Source organism: Rhinatrema bivittatum, chromosome 6 (genome assembly GCF_901001135.1).
Source record: "Rhinatrema bivittatum chromosome 6, aRhiBiv1.1, whole genome shotgun sequence".
NCBI classification, from domain to species: Eukaryota; Metazoa; Chordata; class Amphibia; order Gymnophiona; family Rhinatrematidae; genus Rhinatrema; species Rhinatrema bivittatum.
In genome coordinates, this window is record NC_042620.1 from 161,618,583 (window position 1) to 161,641,944 (window position 23,362).

General features: G+C 42.1%; 1 protein-coding gene across 5 annotated transcripts in view; it reads right to left on the reverse strand.

Annotated features, from left to right (window-relative positions):
- LOC115093813 (putative methyltransferase DDB_G0268948) overlaps window positions 1-23,362 on the reverse strand; it is an 81,958-nt gene that overhangs the window by 51,962 nt on the left and 6,634 nt on the right. For 2 of the 5 annotated variants that reach the window (XM_029606106.1, XM_029606111.1), the window contains 2 exons: window positions 14,427-14,557; window positions 3,303-3,413 (listed from right to left, as the gene is read on the reverse strand). In XM_029606106.1, the coding sequence (XP_029461966.1) occupies window positions 3,303-3,413; window positions 14,427-14,438 (123 nt within the window). In that variant the 5' untranslated portion in view covers window positions 14,439-14,557. Of the gene's footprint in view, window positions 1-3,302; window positions 3,414-14,426; window positions 14,558-14,764; window positions 14,784-23,362 lie in introns of those variants that run through there. The other 3 variants (XM_029606107.1, XM_029606108.1, XM_029606109.1) reach the window with 2 other exon arrangements.

The following is a 23,362-nucleotide window of genomic DNA, read 5'->3' on the forward strand; positions in this document are numbered from 1 at the left end:
CTCGCCAAGTATTTATTATTTAGTCTTCTGGGTCCTATTACAAAAGGATCCCCCCCCTGGAACTTGTTAGTCGAAGTATTCCCTGAAGATAAAAAATTGTGTGTGCCCTTGAGGTTAAAATTTCGCTAAGGGTTACACAAATATAATACTTGCACTTGGGAAGTTGACAACTAGTTTAAGTACATCCACATCCATGGAGTGGATTAATCATTCCCTGAGATCCAGATATTACTGACATCACAAGATACATGAGCACAAAACTACATACAAAAAGCAGAGGGGAGCACAAAAAAAAAAAAAAAGAAGAAGGAGGTAGCTAACTCCCACCCAAGAATGATTTCCACACGAGTGCACACATACCCATGTATCCTATCTCCTAGGCCAGTAGTTTTCAACCTAGTCCCAAGTACCCCTCAGCTAGTCAGGTTTTCAGGATAACCAAAATGAATCTCATCCATATTCATTGTGGTTATCCTGAAAACTAGGGGGTATTCATGTTTCTGGTTGAAAATGCACTGACCTAAGCAACCCTTTCTCCAGTAAGGAGGAATCAGATATTTAACAACTTTCTGAAACCATAGTGTTTAAGACAATTAACGATTTTTGTCAAAGACAAACAGATACGTGATCCCCATCAGTTTGGTTTTAGGAAATCTTAAGTTAAGAATTACTGATTGTCTCTTCTGGGCATCTTCAGAGAGGCATAAATGGGGACCAACAGCTGTATTTTCCTTGTCAGCTTTTGACACACTGGATCATGAGAACCTGCAGTATCATTTAAAAGATTATGGGATAGCAGGGACTGTCCCAGCATGGTCTGAATCATATCTTTCTCAACGAACATAACAGGTAAATTAATAATAGGTGCACACAATGGTCCCAACATAAAAATGTAAGGGCCTCAGCTTTATCATCTAGGCTATTAAACATCTATATTTAGCCTCTATCTAAAATCCTTGCTGATCTCTTAAGGATAAGCACTATACACAGATATACCATTTTTCATCTATCAGACCTTCTTGATCTACAGTTAAGGATGTAAAAATCTGCATAGGCACAATCAGGAAATGGCTCTTTACAACAAATTAACCTCAAATCCCTAAGACAGTTTTTATTAGTACAGAGGTCCTTATTCTAGAACTCCACCATTGATGACCTGTCTTTTCATATTTCTCCATGTAGGCATCTGGATTGATCTCAATCTTTCCTTTTACCATCATGTTAAACCTATTATAAAGGCTGGGTTTCATAAGCTAAGAATCCTATGCGGCCTAAAACAATTTCATAAAGATGACTTTTGCATAATAGTAGTATGCCTCAATTCTAACTATGGTAGATTATCACAATGCAGTATATCTAGGGCTTCCAGCAGTGACCCTTAAACTTTGCAATTACTGATTAAGTCAACTGCACGTCTCATTGCACATTTATTCTACTCTCATTGATCTACAGTGGCTCCCTGTCTATCAAAGAGCCCAATATAAAATATGCATGATTGTCTTTAAATTGATATCATTAAGCTATGCTGCTGCCTGGCTGGTTTCTCATACAAAACAGACCGAACATATTTCACCAATCCTTTGTAAATTGAATTGGTTACCTGTGCGTGAATGCATTGAATTTAAAAATTGTAATGATCATGTTTAAGCTTCTTAGTCTGGATGGTTCTCACTGGGCAAGTGCATTGCTACGTATTTATAAACCAACTAGAGTTTGAGATCGTCTCAACTAAACTTGCTCGATATTCCTTCTGTGCGGCAAGCTTGTCTATTCTATAGAAGAGAGACATCATTTTCAATTGTTGCTCCATCTTTATGGAATCTCATTCCTCTTGAGCTGCATTCTTTGGACAACGTAAAGAAATTTAAGAGGCTTTTGAAAGATTTTCTGCTCCATCGGGTCTTTAGTATTTTCTAGAATTTATGACCATGACAGATTTTTATACCTTTTTGTTAGGTATAATTTAGGATTTATCTTTGTCTGATTACATTTGTATTATGTGTTTACATAATATTGTTGAGATTGTGGTTTCTATGAAACTTGATGATTTATGTTTTTGATACGTTTGTCATGTTGTTGTTTTAATATTATGTATGTATGTTGTAAATCTCCTAGACCTTTGTGTTAGGCGTTTAAAAAGTTTAATAAATGGAAATATTTACTGTCCTACTCATTCATTGAGATGTCTCAAAGAGGTTTACTGGACATACCCTTTCAACATGCACGGCTCACAGAAACTAGAGTTGTGCTTTCTCCATCGTTGCTTTTACATTCTGGATTTCTCTGAAGCATTGCATTAAGACTTTAAAAATCATTATTGAAGACCCTTCTCTTTCAACGGGCCTACTTTTGAGTAATGTAGCACTTTGAGGTGGTTTACATGGCAGTTATTTTCTTTTTGTTTTAAGCTATTCTGTATCGAAGTTTATGTAAATGTCTTCGTACATCTAGTGTGTTAAGCATAGATGACTCATAAGTTTTAAATAAAAGATAGCCACATGTTTTAATTAGATTCCACAAGAATTTTGCTTGACTAGAAGATGGGAGAATTTTCTCATGTTCATAGTCAGCAAGTAATATGGGCTGGTAGAAGCTGTGCTCCACCAATAATTAGTGAGGCAGGCTCAGATCTGCAGGAGGTGGTGAAGCAGCACAGGAGGACTGGTTCACACAGAGCCAGCAGAAGAAAAAAAATATATATATAGAGTCCACCACCACATATCTGCTAAATCTACCTCCCCACACTGATTTCCAGTCCTCATTCACATTACCTTGTCAATCTCTGGTCACTGCTGCTCCTCTTCTCACTGCCACCCTCTGGCCAGGAAGTAGAAAATGGAACTACTGCACTTCACAATCGCATCTGCCCTTCGCTGCTCTACTGTGTGGTTCCAGTCTGGCTGAATGACCTGCACAGAGTTCATGCTATTCTTTGCAGGACCTACCAGAACTACATGAGCCATGCAGCCAAACTGGAAATGAACAGTAGAGAGGAGGCTATGCAAGGTAATATCCTCATGCCACCCAGGGGTTAGGAAGGAAGAATGAGAGATAATGGAGCAGGTCACTATCAAATTTTACAAACCTGGCACCCTTGTCAGATCGTGTCTGATTTGTGGATAAAACCCATTGACCTTTTGACACGTCTTGTACATAAGCATTTCCACATAGTCCTCAATATTTTAATTAAATGGCTTGGAACAGATTATGAATTCCTGTAGCAAGGTCACAAGTTTATCCAGGTCTAACTCTGGTTGGCCCCTCCACTCTCCTGTTAGGGATTTACTGTAATTCTCCCTTACCTTCTCCTCCAGGTAAGAGAAGATCAGTTTAAGGATCTCATCAGGTGGAGGGAGCCTGTACTTCTGATACAAGGATGCATGCTCTTTTCCTTCAAACAACTGTGTTGCCATCTGGAAAAGACAAAATGCTGATGTAAAAACAAAGAACACCTTAATCTAGCCCATGTGGCAAGACAACTGGAAAAAAAAAACAAAAAAAAAACTCCACACTTCTGTGTTCAGCTTCTGTTCCCCAAAGCAGTTCAATCCAGTCTATGCAACAAAGAAATATAACAATCTAGATACACCCTGCTACCTGGAACATGTATTCACTGAATGAGAAGATTTCGCACTCTATGTACTAGAGACCAGATTTAAATTTGGGGCAAGAAATACAAATAAAAAAAAAATGTGTGCAAATACTTTCTTCAAGTCAGAATTCAAATGAGCAAAAAGTTGACACTACCAATATAGCAGACTATTAGCTCTTGAAAGGTAGTCAAGAAATGTATCAAGTTAATTAAAACAAAATATAAAAGGCGATTTATTTATTTTTAATTGAACTTTTATTCCTCCTCATCCTGCAGACCAGTCCAGACAAGAGGGATTCATCTCCTACCAGCAGATGAAGACAGAGCACAAACCTTTGTATTGTTCCTCCTTATATAGCCTGATGCAGCAGAGAAGGCATCAGTAGTTCTGTCTCCAGCAGATAGCAGATGAAGTCCAGAACAGCAGGAAATGAGGAAGCAGGCTCCTGCGGCAACAGTCTCCTAAATAGGCTGCTTTCCCCAGGGAGAGCTTGGCCAAGCAGGGGGCTGCGATGACTGTTCTTCCCTCCCCCTACGGCAATCAGGGTACAAGATTCCCCTTGAAGGGTGGAAAAGACAACACTTCCCCTTGAAAAGTTGAGGGAAAACAGCACAAAGGGAAAGGAAAAAAAAAAAGAAGTATCACAATAACAGTTAGTGATCTGAGGCCTGTGACAGTGACATGGCCAGAAGTTCCAGCTGCTCCAGGAGCACCACCCCTTACTCATCACATAAAGCAAGGTAAGGAGCATGGGAGGAAATGCAATTGGTATGGGGCCCACCATGTCCCTACTGTAGCCAGCCAGGGCTGGCATTAGGTGGAATAGGCAGCTGCCTAGGGCACTGGAAGTGGACGGGATGCCTTGGTTAGACATCAGGGCAGCATTTTTAAGAGGGAATGAATCGTGCGCTGGGTGGCAGAGGTGAACAACATTGTGGAATGGAACTCTGGAGCTGCAGGCACTGCGGGGTGTGTGTGTGTGTGTGTATATATATATATATATATATATATATATATATATATATATATATATATATATATATATATATATATATATATATATAAGTGAGGGGGGGGAAGAGAGGGATAAGGTGATGACTTCACCACCTAAGGTGGCAGGACACCCTCACACTGTAGCAGGAGCTGTGATAACACCAAAACAAACATGGTACCGGTTAGAACAGCTATCAAAGAGCTCCAGGGCCACTGGAAGCAGTGTTTCCTGAGGGGCTGAAACAGGAAGACTGTTCCAGGCATTCCTCAGCCTAGATATATCAGCTACACACATAGCCAGAGCACTCAACCAGAAAGCAGATTTCTTAAGCTGCCAGAGATTGGATTCAAGAGAATGGGAGCTTGCAGAGGCAGCCTTCAACCAAATTGTGATCAGATGGGGATGCTCTCATTGAAATCTAATGGCAACGCAAAAGAATAAGGCAAAGTACTTCTTCATTCGAAGCAAATAGAGGGAGAGATGCCCTAACAGAGTTGGCCCAGAAAAGCATTAATGTACATGTTCCCACCATGGTGGGGAATATTCTGAGAAAAATCGTGAGTCATCCAGGTTTAGTCGTCTTAGTAGCACCATGATATGCAGAACTGGTAAGGCTCATGCAGCAAGAACCACTAAGATTTACTCAGACTGAAGGTCTACTATGACAGGGACCAGTGACCATGAAAAATCCAGCTCAATTCTGTCTTACCACATGGCTCTTAAAAGGAGAAATTTTGACAGAAGAGGGTACTCAAACAGGTAATGATCTTGCTGAATGGAAAAAAGTCAACCTCCATAGTGAATGCAAGAATTTGGAAAATCCTCAAGACATGGAGCAGAAACAGTGGAATGACTCCAAAAGGCACAATTATCCTCTATCCTGATGAATTGGATAAGAGACTAAAGTGAACTCATTACAGCTAGCAGCTATATCACGTTACAGGGGGTCCCCCTTGTATCTCATCCAAATCTGGCTCACTTCTTGAAGGGAGTAGGCCATATTAGATCACCGGTAAGACTACTGGTACCACCATGGTACTAGTAAACTTGGTCATGAGGAATTTTACAAAAAAAGCTCTATTCAAACTACTTAAAAGATCTACCATAAATGACTTAACATTAAAGACTGTGCTATTAGTAGCCACATATTCAGCAAGAAGAATCTCAGAGTTGCAGGTCCCTTCCTGCAGAGACCCTTACCTGTCTTTTTCCAAAAAGAGGAAGTCCTGATGAAGACAGTCCCATCCTTCCTACAAGAAGTGTCAGAATTATATGTAAACTAAGGGGATATTTTACTGGGGCTCAGAAAGGACCAAGATCAGGGACACAAGAAGGATCTTAGATTTCTGGATGTAAGGAGATGCATATTCAGACTCTTTGTATTACTTGCAGGGACATGCAGAGGGGAAATGGCCTTAAAAGCATCAATTGCTAGATGGATTAAAGAAGCAATTGCATCAGCATTCTCTCTTTTCACCTAAGGGCCACAAAACAAGACACAACAGGACTGGGAGCAGAGATTATGCTCATTCCTGTTTTCCTAATTAGGGATCTGATATATGAATACCATTCACAATATTTTTTTGTCAAGTTTCAGGAGCCACCATATCCTTCAGCTTGGGCAGAGAGTCTACTGATGCACACTGCCTCCATCTGCTGGTAGAGGGGATGAATCCCACTTGTCTGAATCTTTTTTGTATAGTGAGTAGTACAAGGAAATGTCCTATTTCTGCTTTGCACTCACTGTTGGGGGGAGGGGAGGAGGAAGGAAAGAAGAGTAGGAGAGGGGGAGAGAAGAGGGAAAGGGAGAATGAGAAACATAGAAACATAGAAATGACGGCAGAAGACGACCAAATGGCCCATCTAGTCTGCCCAGCAAGCTTCACACATATTTTCTCTCATACTTATCTGTTTCTCTTAGCTCTTGGTTCTATTTCCCTTCCATCCCCACCTTTAATGTAGAGAGCAGTGATGGAGCTGCATCCAAGTGAAATATCTAGCTTGATTAGTTTGGGGTAGTAGCCGCCGCAATAAGCAAGCTGCACCCATGCTTATTTGTTTTACCCAGACTATGTTATTAGCCCTTATTGGTTGTTTTTCTTCTCCCCTGCCATTGAAGCAGGGAGCTATGCTGGATATGCGTGACGTATAAGTCTTCTCCCATGCCGTTGAAGCAGAGAGCCATGCTGGATGTGCATCGAAAGTGAAGTATCAGGCCCATTTGGTTTGGGGTAGTAACCGCCGTAACAAGCCAGCTACTCCCCGCTTTGTGAGTGCGAACCCTCTTTTCTTCTCCCCTGCCGTTGAATCAGAGAACTATGCTGTATATGCATTGAAAGTGAAGTATCAGGCTTATTTGATTTGGGGTAGTAACCGCCGTAACAAGCCAGAAGGAAGGGAGGAGATTCCTGTGGATGCTTACATTTAACCCTATGATGTCATGTGTTCAGTGTTTTATGCATGTGACCATCATCTGCCAGGTGTGCCTACCTATGATTACCTGAGCTGCTGCCACAGGCTAGGAGAGTGATAGTAGAGTTGATTATGGCCCCAAAGCGTTCACCCCACATCGTTACAGATAAGGCCATTCACGCCCATTAGAAGCAAACTACACTGCTGCATGTGCAGCGGTGAGATTTATAATTTATGCCTCTATTCTTCACCTCTGCTAAACATTCAGCAGTGTAGTTTGCTTCTAATGGGTGTGAATAGCCCTTCACTGTCCTTCCTTCTCATCTGTAACGATGTGGGGTGAAAGTTTTGGGGACATAATCGACTCTACTATAATGATCCTTAAATGATTTAAGGATGAGGGTCCATGATTGGATTAAGAACAGCAGATGTTATTTTATTTTAATTTCAGATTCATAGGGTACAAATGTTCTCATAATCCCCCATAAGGAAATTTGGAGAAACTCCTCAGGCCTGTTTATTATTAGTAACCAACACAGATTTGCAAGCTCACACCTCTGTATCAACCCTGGTCTATCCACCCGCTGCATCGACGGAACCAACGATCCCGCCGATGTTGATGGCGTGGTGTCCATCGGTGCGGCTCCAAAGGTGCCTTGATGCAGATGGCTCGGGTTTCCTTGATCCAAAGAACTGATCCATCTTGACAAGTTGAAGCAGACGTCCTTTCGGGGTCATCTGGGTGCATATGCGGCAACCCCGGACATCATGCAATGCCCCCAGGCAGAGGATACATACTTCATGAAGATTAGTGATAGATATTTTCGCTCAGGCACCAGTGGAAACTGGACATGGCCATGATGGGTGAAACAAAATGGCTGCAAATTTGAAAGCAAAGGCAGCAGGTGTCTATTATCAGTGGGCACCAAAGCACTGCCACTAGGGGGAGGAGGGGGGGGGGGGGGGAAGACAGAGAAAGGAAACTTATTCATAATGCCGAAAACCCTGGATTAGACACTACGAAAAGGCACCGAGAGGGACCCAGTGAAGGAATCAAAGAAAAAAAAAAACCCCACACAAAAAAAAAAGGCTGATTTGCTTTTTCTAAAATTTAAATTTTGTGACTATCTTTTTCTGTATGTGCTTGTAAGAATCACAAAAGAAAATAAAGTATAACAGAAAAGCAAGCTAAAGGGGGGGAGGTCAATTTTCAGGGAGGGCAAGTTTCAAAACTGTGTGTGTGTAAACATCTGTTTATCCATTTAAAGGACCTTGGAAAATTGCTATTCCCTGCCACCGAGTGTAAAAGTACCTATGCTGTGAGCAGCAGGCAGACTTACCTGCAAGGGGAAAAAAGGAGCAGGCCTAGGTTGGAGAAGAGTAAATACATGCAGAGAGTTCATTCTGAAATCCTTGTGCATACTTTCACACATGTACTTTGCTCCTGCTTCAGAGCAGGTAAAACGTACGCAGGAACAAAAGCACTGGCTAGCTCAAGTTTTCAAATGGGAAATGCTGCGGGCAGTTTCCCTTTGAAAATTAGATTGCAGGATTACAAGTACCAGTGCTGATTTTCTGCCAGGCCATTCCAATTTGCCAACCAGGACCTTTTTTGGAACTTGCTTCCCTTTCCCCTTTGCAGCTGGAAAGCCAACCTTCAATTATGAGGGCACTTTTCAAATAGCTTTGGAAATTGCCCTCCTTCCATATTCAGTTTAGATTGAATTCCACACATTAAATCAAGGATTCTGGAGCGCATATCATTATTTCTTTTGTTATAGCATGCAGAAATTACAAAGTGTGTGGTGGGGTGGGATCGGTGAAAGCTTTGGAAACTGAAAATGGGTCAGTGTTCCCTGAAATGGTGGGAACCTCGGCCCTAGAGGTCTCATACCTCAGAATTTACATTCTCTATTTTTTTTTTTTTTAATGAGTTGCAGGCATTAAAAAAAAATAATAATAATAATGTGCAACATAGTATACAGATATGTACACAGTGTTCTTTGAAACACCATTTTATTTTTCTTTTCATGTGCGTGCACACATCTTCCATGAAACACATTGGTCAGAGCTACAGCTAGTTTTATGTAGAAGATAGTTGACAGCAACTGTACCATAAGTTTCTTTGCCTCAGCTTTGGAAGATTCCAGCTAGCCAGCCCAGCCCTAAGCTTAAGGCCCCTGGGAAGAAGATGCAGTGCCGAATCTCTTCCTTCCAGGAAGCATTTCTGGATTAAGCAATTTTTGCAAACTAGATACAGAGAGGGAGTTTGGATCCTTAAGTTGAAATCTTCTGGTCCTTTCTAAAGTCAATTCATGGAAACAAACTCAATATACTGCTGTACATGCCCATGAAGTGATTTTGAGTTTGTCTTTTAAAACTGGTCAAGTCCCCTAGAAAGATTGCCTCAATGACCAATTATGGATTGTTGCCAGTTCTGTTTGAGCTCAGAATACATATTACAATTTAATGTGACATTTCCTGTGGAATGGACTTTTAAATATTTTTTCCTCTGTAAATAAGACAGATCAATTTTTGGACCACAGCTCAGTGGACTTAACTATATTAGGTTCCTGCTAATGAGCATTTGTCATCAGTTTATATAAACAGCTGGCATTCTTAAAAAAAAAAAAAAAAAAGTGATAACCCCATCCACAAAGAGGTTTGGTCAACCTTGCAGCAATTAATATTCACCACCAGATTGACCAGTTACCAGTAACAGCTTGAAATCCCTAGGTACAGGAGTTTACTCTAGACAAGAATTATGATATTATTAACCCTCAAATTGCAGAGACAAAGCACAAAGCAACAGTATAGCTGCATCAAGTTTCCAAGAAGAGGTGGAGATGGCTAAGTCAACTAGGCCTCTGTGGCCATGTAACTGCTCTGTAGAGCTCCTGCCACTAGAGTGGCAGCAGGGAGCACTGGTTTCTGAGACGAGATGCCCCCCCCCCCCCCCAGGCCTGGAATCTTGAACAGTTGTCCATCTTGCCCATCTTGAGAGCCCCAAGATTAACAAACATGAAACTGCAGGAAGGCTCTGACATTTCTCCCCATTTAAAAAAAAAAATAAATTTTTTGAGGTGAAGTAGGCCAGTTTTCTAAAAGGCTGTATGCTGGATATAAATACAGTTCCTGGCTAGGGAGAAGGAGTGATCTCTTTCAAGTGGTCTATCTTGTACAGCTAAAAGCTGGAAGATATCCTAAGCTAGAAGAGGGTATGCAGGAGCAACCAGGCAGACTAGGTGGGCCAAATGGTCCTTGGTTCATAGTAGATAACATCAATTTAAAAAAATACAGAAATATTAAAAAAGGGGAAAATGCAGATGCAAACAACCATCTTTCTCCACTATATATTTTTTATAGTAAGCTTAAAAGTTACCTCAACAGAAGCCTGCATTGTAAACCAGATGCAATAAGCAAGCATAAAAATAGTAAATAGTAATTAGATCTACAGCATCCTCTTGTGGATTCCACCAGCATTACATAGTACAAGGAAAGTGGAGTTAATAAAACAAAGTACGCGTCATAAAGAAGGTAAAGAAACTGAATTGACAGAAAGGAATGTTATCCAGGGCGGGATACATCTCTGGCATGTGAAATTAGGTACAAGACACTGCAGTTCGAGCCAGGGGAGAAAGACAGCTGCTGCCACTGCTGGCAAAGCCTTGGGACAGACATGGCTACTGCCACTGCCACTGTAACGGTCTCTAATCTCAGAAAGAAGGCCCAGACAACTGATCCGTAAAGATAGACTTTTATTGCCAGCAAGATGCAGCTAAGACAAAGGCTTAGTACAACTGCATGCCCCTCCCCTTCAGGAGCAGACTCTTATGCACTTTACAGTAGTTAAATAAGCAGGGAGTCCTGGAAGCAACCAGACCTGAGTGGAACACGCCTTTGTTACCAGTAAAGAAACCTGGTACTAATGACTATCGACCTGTACAAGATTTAAGAAAAGTGAATACTCAAGTGGCAGATTTGGTGGCACTTGTGCCAAATCCGTACTCAATCCTGGCTCAAGTTTCTTCCAGCTCCAAGTGGTACAGTATCATTGATCTCAAGGATGCTTTCTTCTCCGTTCCAATAGCGGAGGAATGTCAGAAAATTTTTGCCTTCACATGGGAAAATGCGCAAACTGGAGAAAAGCAGCAATATACTTGGACTCGCCTACCCTACTCTGTTCTCAGAACAACTGGCCAAAGACCTGAAGATGTACCGGGTCACACATGGGCCAGTTGTACAATATGTGGATGATCTTTTGATATTTAGGGAAGCATACCATGAATGTGCGGTATCAACCCTACACTTGTTGAAGACTTTGTACTCGAAGGGGTATCGTGCGAGCAAAAAGAAAGCGCAAATTTGTGAAATAGAAGTAGAATATTTGGGTTTTCGTCTGAGAGAAGGCACTCGACGACTTGCAATTTCTCATACTAGTTCTATAAGAGATCAACCTGTACCTACCTGCAAGAAAGAACTTCGTGCATTCCTAGGAGCCGCAGGATATTGTAGACTTTGGATTGCAAACTATGCAATTTTGGCCCAACCATTATATGACAAACTACGAGGCAAAGAAGCAGAATCACAGCCCTTCCAATGGAAAAACACAAACTAGCAAATTTGCACCAATTGAAAGAAGCTTTGATTTCACCCCCTGCTCTGGGGTTACCTGATGTAATGAAACCATTCCATTTGTTCATAGATGAGAAAAAAGGCATGGCCATTGGGGTATTGATTCAAACTTTAGGATCATGGGAACGACCTGTGGCATATTTGTCAAAAGGAATGGACAATGTTGCTAAAGGATGGCCTGGCTGTCTTCGAAGCATTGCTGCCGCATGCTTATTAATACCTGAAGCCGTTAAATTAACATTTGGACAAACTCTGCAAGTGAGAACTCCTCATACTATTCAAGGACTACTTGAAACTCATGGACCAAAATGGATGACTAATTCACGTCTCGTCAAGTATCAAGCCTTACTGTGTGAAACACCTGAAATTCAAATACAAGACAGCAAAAACTTGAACCCGGCCACTCTTATGCCGGCACCTGAACCAGTTGCCCATGATTGTGAAGAAGTCATGACTACAATACATTCCAGTAGACCAGACCTGAGGGATCAATCCTGGCAAGGAGCTTGGACTTTATTCACTGATGGGAGCAGCCAAATCATTCATGAGATACGTTCTGCTGGATATGCTGTTGTATCCGAAGATGAAATCATTGAGGCTCAACCTCTTCCCCCAGGAACGTCTGCACAAAAAAGCTGAACTAATTGCCCTTACTCGAGCTCTGCAGTTGGCAGAAGGACAAACTGTAAATATCTATACAGACTCTAAATATGCCTTCCTTACAATTCAAGTGCATGGAGCATTATAGAGGGAAAACAATTGAACAATGCATCAGAAGTACGTGAATTACTAGACGCAGTTTGGCTACCTCGCAAGGTGGCTGTAATGCATTGCAAAGCACACACCAGGAAATCAAACCCTATTGTCAAGGAAATCAGAGAGCAGATGAAGCAGCAAAAAGGGGCAACTCGGGAACCCTTCCAAGCAGTATTAATTGCATCGAATCATCAGGCTTCAGGCAGTCCTGGAGCTCATCACCAACGACTGCTTTCGCTCTTAAACTCTGGGCAAAACAAAATACCAAAATTATGACTGCAGTGTACCAGAATAGATTGGTTTTAGATTACCCTCTGGCCCAGGAAGGAGGGTTTGTGGAACATTTAACCTCTCCAATTGTTGTTTACAGGTAGATGACCAAAACAAGGTTATCCAAGACATCACTGATCGCATGGTCAAGATGGCACACGTCCCTGTCCAGCAGTGGAATAGTGCTTGGGACTGGACCAATGGATTCCGTGGTTGGTTTTCCATGATCGGTGGATTTAAGAGCTTGTTTGTTATCCCAGCCAGTTTAATTCTGTTTTGTCTTTTAGGACCCTGAATTATTCCTTTCTTGCTCAAACCGCCTTCGTCGGGTGATGAAGGACATTGCTGAACGCAAAACAGCCACACAGCTCCTGTCACTGTACATGTATTCCTCTGAACCTATAGAACCTGTTTAACCATCCTCATGTTTTATCCTGGGCCATCTTCCCATACATGACAAGTTCGGGCTACAAAGGGGGGTGGAGCCAATAGGGCCCATCCGTCTCAAACCCGTGAAGAAACCATCAGACTGTTTGGGAAATTAGGGCCCTCCGAGAACTCAAATTGCTAATTTTTCTTGTTTCTGTTTCTTTTAGCTCCACTGCTGCGTTGTGATGGTGTGATACTTTTCATAGAGAATGATAAGTATCAAAGGGGGGAATGAAGGGGTCTGAAGGCTACAACTTAACAAAGGCCAACCTGAAACTCCTGCCAAACAGGACTTCATGTACCAGAATTCCCTGCTTCATGACGGGTTTACTTACAGTCTGCAATACAGCTGTAATTAGGACATTGAGAAACTCTGTCAGCACATTGCACATTTTCATTTTTTTGGCTTCGCTGTTCTTATTCTCTGATAAGCTTTCACTGCTGTAACCTAGATTAGAACAATGGATGTATTATGTGACGGGCTGTATTGCTGCAGACTCGCAAATTCCTTTCCAGAACTGCAAGTCCCAGCAGCCTCTCCTGCAGAACATGGGAGAAGTTTCACGAAAGTTCCAGGGTGTCTAGGGAGGGGGTCAGTAGCCCCTTCAGCCGGAATATGCTTGCTCAGCAATGCTTAGAACGCATGTGTAAAAGATAAGAACTGTAAAGTGCATAAGAGTCTGCTCCTGAAGGGGAGGGGCATGCAGTTGTACTAAGCCTTTGTCTTAGCTGCATCTTGCTGGCAATAAAAGTCTATCTTTACGGATCAGTTGTCTGGGCCTCCTTTCTGAGATTAGAGACGGTTACACCACCAGTGGGTCCAAGGAGAAAGACTGCGACCTGGGACTGGCCTCTACCTCTGTACCTCCTAGAAGAGATACTAGAGGGAGGAAAAAATGCTTGTAAAGAGAGCAAGAAAAGGAATGGGAAGTGCTTAGAAGGAGAGGGAACAGAAAAGCAAAAAAAAAAAAACAGGTATCATAAGAAATAAAAAAGATAAAATAAAAATAAACCCCAAAAAATAAAATTGTGTTTCCTCCTAAAAACTTTGGGCCAGTGTCTAACTTTTCTAAATATTTTTCCACCCCTGGATAAAGCCCAAGGAAAGAAAAAGTGAACTCCTGCTCGTAGGACAGTTTATAATTTATCATTACAGAGAATAAATTATATTAATGTAGTAACAGCATCTCCAATGACAAATATTCTGATTTATGTTACTACCAAACTCCTAGGGGGGGGGGGGGGGAAAAAATCAGATGATTTTAAAAAAGCATAAATATGAGTAGATAAATGACAAAGAAGAGGAAACTACATGTAACACCCCCTTGACTGCTTACCTTGCGGGGCATTCCTGGGTCTGGGACCAGCCTGGCAGAAGCCCCCCACCCCAGGGCAGACTCCGTCGGTCCTCACGTTCTTCGTGCCTCTACCTGGGGAAGAAGGTGTTAGTGGGTGGGATTCCCCCCCCCTTCACCCCAGGAAACAAAATGGGACTGTGAACAAGGCTGGCTGTATGTGCAAATATATACAGGTTTATTAGACTATATAAGCATATCCATTTCTACATGACTATGTACATTGACATCCTATTAGCAAACAGCACTTATCTACGTGTGGTTAGTAGTCTCAGGCCATGCAACTATATACATTTCTCCAAGATAGCAAGAACATTTACCAGTAATATTTGGCAATTCGGGGTTGTAAACAGTGGAGTGCATCAGGGATCTGTACTTGGACACGTGCTTTTTAATATTTATAAACGATCTGGAAAGGAATGCAATGAGTGAGGTAATCAAATTTGCAGATGATACAAAGTTATTTGGAGCAGTTAAATCACAAGCAGATTGTGATAAACTGCAGGAGGACCTTGCGAGACTGGAAGATTGGGCATCCAAATGGCAGATGAAATTTAATGTGGACAAGTGCAAGGTGTTGCATATAGGGAAAAATAACCGTTGCTGTAGTTACACGATGTTAGGTCCCTAGCGCCTCCTTTTTGACAGGAATGGCGGCTGTCAGCGGGTTTGACTGCATCGGTTCTCGAGCCCGCCGACAGCCACGGGGCTCGGAAACCGGATGCCGGCAAAATTGAGCATCTGGTTTTCGGCCCGACAACCGCGGGCCGAATTCAAAATTTTTTATTTTTTTTTTACTTTTCCGGGGGGGGGGGGGGGGGGGGGGGGGGGTTGCACAGAAAAGCAGTAAAAACTGCTTTTCTGTGTACTTTTCCGGCACTGGAAGAAATTAGCGCGGACCTTTGGGTCCGCGCTAATTTCTGAAAGTAAAATGTGCGGCTTGGCTGCACATTTTACTTTCTGTATCCCGTGCGCATACCTAATAGGGCCATCAACATGCATTTGCATGTTGAGGGCGCTATTAGGTACCGCGGGTTGGACGCGCGTTTTCCTCCCCTTACTGAATAAGGGGTAAGGGAAAATACGCGCCCAAGAGCAGGCTAACAGTGCGCTCCGGAGCGCACTGTACTGTATCGGCCTGTAAGTAAACTTGATTAATAGCCATTAATGGACTTCTCCTCCAAGAACTTATCCAAACCTTTTTTGAACCCAGCTACACTAACCACATCCTCTGGCAACAAATTCCAGAGCCGTATTGTGTGTTGAGTGAAAAATAATTTTCTCCGATTAGTCTTAAATGTGCTACTTGTTAACTTCATGGAATGCCCCCTAGTCCTATTTGAAAGTGTAAATAACTGAGTCACATCTACTCGTTCAAGACCTCTCATGATCTTAAAGACCTCTATCATATCCCCCCTCAGCTGTCTCTTCTCCAAGTGAACAGCGATATAGAGGCATTATAACATTTTCTGTTCTATTAACCATTCCCTTCCTAATAATTCCTAACATTCTGGTGAAAACAGATATTTATTTATTTATTTATTTAATGTCTTTTTTATACCGATAACCGTTCACACATCGTATCAGTTTACAGTTAAACAGGAACCATTGGGCAGAACCCTTACATATAACATTGCAAACAGGTTAACTTTTGGGCAGGGCCCTTACATAAAATTGAGAACAGCAAAATCACTATATATAGATATTGTCATAATGCCTCTATTGCTCCATGGTGAGACCGCACCTTGAGTACTGTGTACAATGCTGGTCACCCCATCTCAAAAGAGATATAGTTGCACTGCAGAAGGACCAGAGAAGGGTAACCAAAATGATAAAGGGGATGGAACAGCTCCCCTATGAGGAAAGGCAAAAGAGGTTAGGGCTGTTCAGCTTGGAGAAGAGACAGCTGAGGGAGGATATGATAGAGGTGTTTAAGATCATAAGAAGTCTAGAATGACATTTACCCAGTTAAATTTACTCTCTTTCAGATAACAGGACTAGGGGGCACGCATTAAGTTAGCAAGTAGCACATTTAAAACTAATTGGAGAAAATGCTCTCACTCCATGCACAATTAAGCTCTGGAATTTGTTGCAGAAGATGTGGTTAGTGCAGCTGGGTTTAAAAAAAAGGTTTGGATAAAATCTTGGAGAAGTCCATTAACTGCTATTAATCAAGTCTCCAGGCGTCGCGCGCCTGGCGTCACGCGCATAAGGAGCGCGACAAAGGGGCCTGCCCCTTTGTGCGCCCCTTAGTGCAGCCCCGTAGAGCGGCCCGACAGACCACCTAAAACCAGGTTTTGGAATCTCTTGATTATCATCAAATTTCTAAATCGCACCGAGCTTCCAACGCAAGAAACGCTAATAACAGTCCATCCCTCAATCCCTCCTTTCTTCTGACGAACTAACCACAACAAACGTGCCCTCCTGCCACCCTCCCAAAACTAAAACCTCAGAGGAACCCTTTGCAGTCAGCACAACAAACATACTCTATCCTAGACCAAACAAATTCCAAACAAAACCTCTTTCGAAACCTTTCAAGCAACCACACAATCATCTCATAACACACAGCACAAACTCCCATCAAGACGTTTCAAAAAAAGCGATCATCCTTCACCTCTCCCTCACTTAAACGTAAAGCCTACAAACCAACAAAACCAAACAAATAAGCAAGAACACAGAAGAACACCAGAACTACAAACAACCTCTAAACAACTCCACAAACAACAAGATGCCTCCACAAACAGGATTCAGACACCTCATAAGCATCCCTATCAAAAAAAATATCAAAAACCTAATCTACCTCACCTTCTTCCTTCTAAACGCACAGTCTCTGACAAAAAAATTCATGCTAATATCTGACCTGATACAAGACACAAACCCCGACTTCATAGCAATTACAGAAACTTGGTTTAAAAACACTGATCAAGTGATACTGAATCAGATCACCAACAACGACTACAACTTATTCTCAATCCCTCGTAAGACACGCAGAGGAGGAGGACTTCTCTTAATAATAAAAAAGAACCTCGCAATGATTAGGATCAACAACAACCTTCCCAATAAATACGAAATTGCTCTCTTCGACTCAGAATGCCTACAGATTTACCTGATCTACTGTCCCCCCAAGCTACTAGAAAATGATATTTCCCCACTACTGGAATACCTAATCACAAACATCAACACAAAGAAACCCACAATAATCCTAGGAGACTTCAACCTCCACATAGATGACAACCCCAGATCACAAAACAGCCAAACCTTAATAGACATGCTTGCCAGCCTTCGTATGATGCAACAAGTAAACTTCCCCACTCACAAGGCAGGACACACCTTGGACCTAATCTTCACCAGTCACCACTTTTATGACACATCCGTCTCAGCCAACCCAATCCCATGGTCAGACCACCTCCTACTACGATGCAGAACAACCAAACAAGACAACACACCGTCAAATGATAACAATATTACCTCATTTACTTACAGACCTCCCTTTCAACTAAACCTATTAAAACAAGAGCTAGGAAAACAACTCAATAACCTGGACCTCTCCACCAGCAACAGAGCAATACAATCCTGGATACACCTAACAGAACAAACAGCTAATAACATAAACCCCAAAAAAACAAAACTACTAAGAAAAACCAGAAATAAGAAAAACCCTTGGTTCAACACACAACTCAAATCGCTGAAATCTAGCCTCAGAAGACTGGAAAAAGAGTGGAAGAAAACAAAATGCTCAACGACCCTTCAAAGATACCGCACTCAACTCGCCATATACAAAAAATCAATCACAAACACCAAGCGCGACTACTACAGCCAAAAGATAAAGAACGCAACAAATAACTAATGCATTATTCAATATCGTCAGAAACCTCACTGAAGAAAACAGCAACACCAACACAAATTCCTCAAACAACCTAAGCCACGACCTAGCTACATTCTTTAAAAACAAAATAAGCAAAACAACAAATCCACAGAAGACAAACTCGGAACAAATGCCATATCCCCGTGGTCAGAATTCAAGCCCATATCAAACTTGGAAACAGAAAAAATGCTAAAAAAAAACCAACCCTGCTCGCCATGACCTTGATACTATCCCAACACGAAGTATGAAAGAAATAGCACACATTATCGCTCCAACAATCGCCGCCATCATTAACAAATCCCTTGAAGAAGGAGAGCTACCAGCAGAACTAAAAACCGCAACTATCACCCCCATACTAAAAAAGAAGAACCTAGATCCCACAGACCTAAACTACAGACCAATCTCAAACCTCCCCCTAATCGCAAAAATGACCGAGAAAGCAGCTCTCACACAACTCAACGAACACCTTGAGGACAACAACATTCTCCACGACGCCCAACATGGATTCAGGAAAAAACGCAGCACAGAAACTCTCCTCGTCAACCTAACAAACAAGATAATCAGGGGCTTCGACAACAACCTAAGCCACATCCTCATCCTACTTGATCTATCCGCAGCCTTCGATACCGTAGACCACACATGCCTACTGTCGAGATTAGCCAGCATTGGACTCACAGGCAAAACCCTCAACTGGTTCAAATCATTCCTGAAAGACAGATTCTTCAAGGTTACCATTAATAACCAATCTTCAAATCCTCTCCCACTCGAAACCGGCGTACCACAGGGATCAGCACTCTCGGCGACCCTCTTTAACATATATCTACTCCCTCTATGCCACCTCCTATCAACCATTGGAGTTACTTTCTACATGTACGCCGATGACATCCAACTCCTCTTCCCAATAACATCCACAATAGAAGAAACATTAAGCACCGCAGCCAAACACCTAAGCACCATCAGAGACATGCTGAACCACCTAAAGTTATGCCTCAACATGAAAAAAACAGAATGCATACTAATAGGAAGAAACAACACTACACAATCCTCCACTTCCCTCTCTCTACAAATAGAAAACATCAACATCCAACTAAAAAATTCAACAAGAGACCTAGGAATCTGGATCGACAACGAACTCAACCTAAAACAGAACATTGCTTTCAAAACCAAAGAAGGTTTCCACAAACTGCACGTCCTCAAGCATCTTAAACCGCTACTTCACCAACACGATTTCCGAACAATTCTACAATCACTCATCTTCAACAGCATCGACTACTGTAACTCCCTCCTGATTGGACTACCAAAAACCACCTTAAAACCTCTGCAACTATTACAAAACGCCGCAGCAAGAATACTAACCGGGAAAAAAAAGTCTGACCATATCACCCCAGTTCTTAAATCACTTCACTGGCTCCCAATAGACCAGAGAATCAAATTCAAAGCATTAACAATAGTTCACAATGCAATACATTCAACGGACAACACAGCTCTCAATGAACTTATCATAACACACAAACCTCAAAGAATGACCAGATCTGCCAATAAACTTCAACTTGAAATTCCATCACTTCCTCAAGCCAAACTCACCAACACCAGGAACAGAGCTTTCTCCATAGCAGGCCCAAACTTATGGAACAACATTCCACAACATTTAAGCTCAATTCATGACATCAAAGCATTCAAAAAAGAACTAAAGACATGGTTATTCAGTCAAACTTTTAGAGATGGCGTGGGATAAGAAATCCACCCCCTTTCGAACCATTACACATTGACGCTCCCATTCCTTCGACGATCCCCTTCTATTAAACACTTTCTCCCCTCCCCCCCCCCTACCCGCTTCTTTCCCTCTCACCTCCCCTTTCATCGCCCTCGTCCCTCATACAACCTTATCAAGTCTTTACCTGAAATCACCTAACATACCCCGAGCTCCTTCCCAGACCCATTTCATACATTAACCCTCCCCTGCTCAGATTGCTATTTGTTCCACATAATAGCTAATGAATATCATATATTATATCTTCGTATAGATTATCTCCTGTATATAATTTTCTCATTTAATATGTTAAATAAGGTTCTACTCTTTGAATGTTAAAGATAGTTATAAGATATTTGTATGTATTACGTTGTTATCCTGTAAACCGGAGTGAAGGCAAAACGCTATACTTCGGTATATAAAAAACCCCAAATAAATAAATAAATAAATAAATAAATAAAGTTGACTTAGGGAATAGCCACTGCTATTACTGGCATCAGTAGCATGGGATCTACTTAGTGTTTGGGTACTTGCCAGATACTTGTAGCCTGGATTGGCCACTGTTGGAGACAGGAAGCCTGGCTTGATGGACCCTTGGTCTGACCCAGTAAGGCAATTTATATGAATCAGAAAAGTGCACTTTCCCTCTTCAGCTATAAATAATCCTACCCTCTTCCCACACCTACATGTCTTTCCTTCTCCTCACCAGGCCAGGCTCCCCCTCCTAGTCACAAACCCAATCTTGGTTTCTGTTCCACTGCATGCAAGATGTCCCTTACACAGGGAGATTGTATGGTTGGGGCTTAATTATATTTTCTTAAATTTGTGTTATATTTTTTAGTGTATTTTTAGTTTGATGGCACAATCCTCTTGCTTGGTATTTTGAGTTGATTTTATTTTCACAAGCTTTTTGGACTAGCTCTAGTTCAGTTCTCAGCTTCCCTCTTCCTTACTTTTCCGTTTCTCCTTCTACACCCACCAAGAGCACTTTAGGCCAGGGATACACATGTAAAATGCCCCCCCCCCCCCCCACCTCTATTTCTGCCTTTTTTTGGAGTCTGGGGGCATAAAGAAGTTTAAGAAAAATGTTCCATTTGCTGCAATACCACTAAAGATCACAGGATGGCAAGCTGGATGTGTGAACACTAAGACAGTTGATAATGTGATTTGGGAAAAATGTTTATGCATTCCCTTATTGGTTGCTGAAAGAAGTGGGCGGTATAAAGGGGGAAAGTTTTGGTGTTTTGCCCTTTCCTCCCCTATACAGGGTGGGGATAAGTTGCCTCCCGCTGTGTGATTGACAGGCTGGGAGGCCCAGGGACCCTCCAAGGGGAGTGGAACCCTGCAGGGGCTCTTCCCCTCAAGGGGAGAGGCCTGAGGCCAAGAATTGGAGAGGATTCCACCTCCTTCGTGGACTTTGGACTGGAGAAGCACTAGATATTGACTACAGAGTGTGTATATGTGTGTGTGTGTGTGTGGGGGGGGGGGGGGGTCTTCTCCCTCCCACCCCCTCCCCACCAGGGGATCAACCATGCAGCAAGGAAGAGAAGCAGGGCCAGATTTTAGATAAGGGCACCCACATGCAGAGGACTTAAAGGATTTGCTCCTTCCCCTCCCCCTGGAAAGCAGAGAGAGTCCAAGTTTTTGGGCACCTTCAGAATTTGGCACGCAAGCCACATGCCTACATTGGCTATGCCTGACCCTGTAGAAAAGTGTAGAATTGAAGCGAGTTCACAAAATTGGAGTGCCCAGAGATATCCTTTGATGTGCAGAGCTTTGATGAATTAGTACTGAGAAAGAAGCTGTTTCCTCCCCCCACCCTGAGGAGCTTACTGGGGTGGCGAAATGGAGAGGCCAGAAGCCCAAGGAAGAGGTGGTATTTTCCTCCTCCCGAGGAACTACCCAATAGAGGTGTGGAGTAGGAGCATGTGTTGGCCTGGAAATTAACTCCTATTCTGACCCAGAAGTTAAAACTTCCCTTGGAAGAGAAGCTACATGGAAATGGCTAGTGGGGCATGATCCCTACTCCCTCCCACCAACCTCACACCCAAATATGGAGTGAAGTAGTTTTGTGGTTAGATCATCAGGCTGAGAACTGGGAAGGCCAGAATTCAAAGTCCACCAATGCTCTGACAGACATTGGGCAAGTTACTTAACCCTCCATTCCTTCAAGTCTAGAAGTTAAATTGTAAGCCCCTGAGGGACAGATGAAGTATTTGCTACCAATGAAAGAAGTGAGAGACAAAATATATTTAAAAAAAAAAATAAAAAAAAAAAAAAAGAGGGCATGGCCTGAGCGACTTGAATTCCCTACCCTTTCCCCCCCACCTCCCTCGATTACAGGGAACCTCAGTCTGAGGGAAGAAAACAGCTTACCTCCTCTTGCCAAGCTGCTGTTTATGCTGGTACAGCTCTCAGCTAGACTGACATTAATTTTATTCATGGTGCACTGGCCACTGATTGGTCTCTTCACTCTTGTTTCTTTATAAGAGTGCAAACATAGTCCACTTGATTTTGCTGAAACAGCAACCATACTACTTTTGTATAGTGTGAACAACTATTCAACAGGAGGTTTTATACACCTTTCCTTTCAGGAAACAAAACTGTAGCTGCACGTAAAGTATTTTCCCTCAATTTGTTATGTGGTTTTTGATTCTCAGAAACGTTTTAAAATTTAACTGGGAAAGAGGAATGCCAAAGTTAAACTGTAGTGGGAGAAGTGTGTACTATGAGTAATCCTGCTGAAATGATTAAATTGGCTAACTAGAACAGTCAATCATTTTACCTCATACCCTCAAAATACGGACCGCTAGCTGTTTGGTCCAGCCAATCACAACTTACAAACATTAATTGCATGGAATCTGTCTTATCCAATTAAAATTCTTGTTAAGTCCCTAAGCCCTGTAATATAAAATGCAAGAACCAGCTTCGTGGGAGAAGAGCTGAGCAGTTTAACTATAGGAGTGTGTCCCAAAGCAGCTGCTGGAGGGTTCCCATTAAAGTTTAATGGGTAGTGACAGATGGCTGCTTTTCACATTTTTAGAACACATTTAGGACTAGAGTATGACAGAAACGTTAATTGATTTAGGTGAAGATACAGAATCACTATGGAATATTAACTGAAGATAAAGCAATGGCTTTAAAAGAGATCCCTATCTGATTTTAGAGTACAGTTGCTAATTGGAATCACTTCTGTATCAATAACATACATGTAGAGACACAAGTTTATTTGTTTTTCAGTTCTAGAAATGCTGTAATTAGCTGCAAACATCAAGCAGGAAACCAAGTTTGCTTACCTGTAAA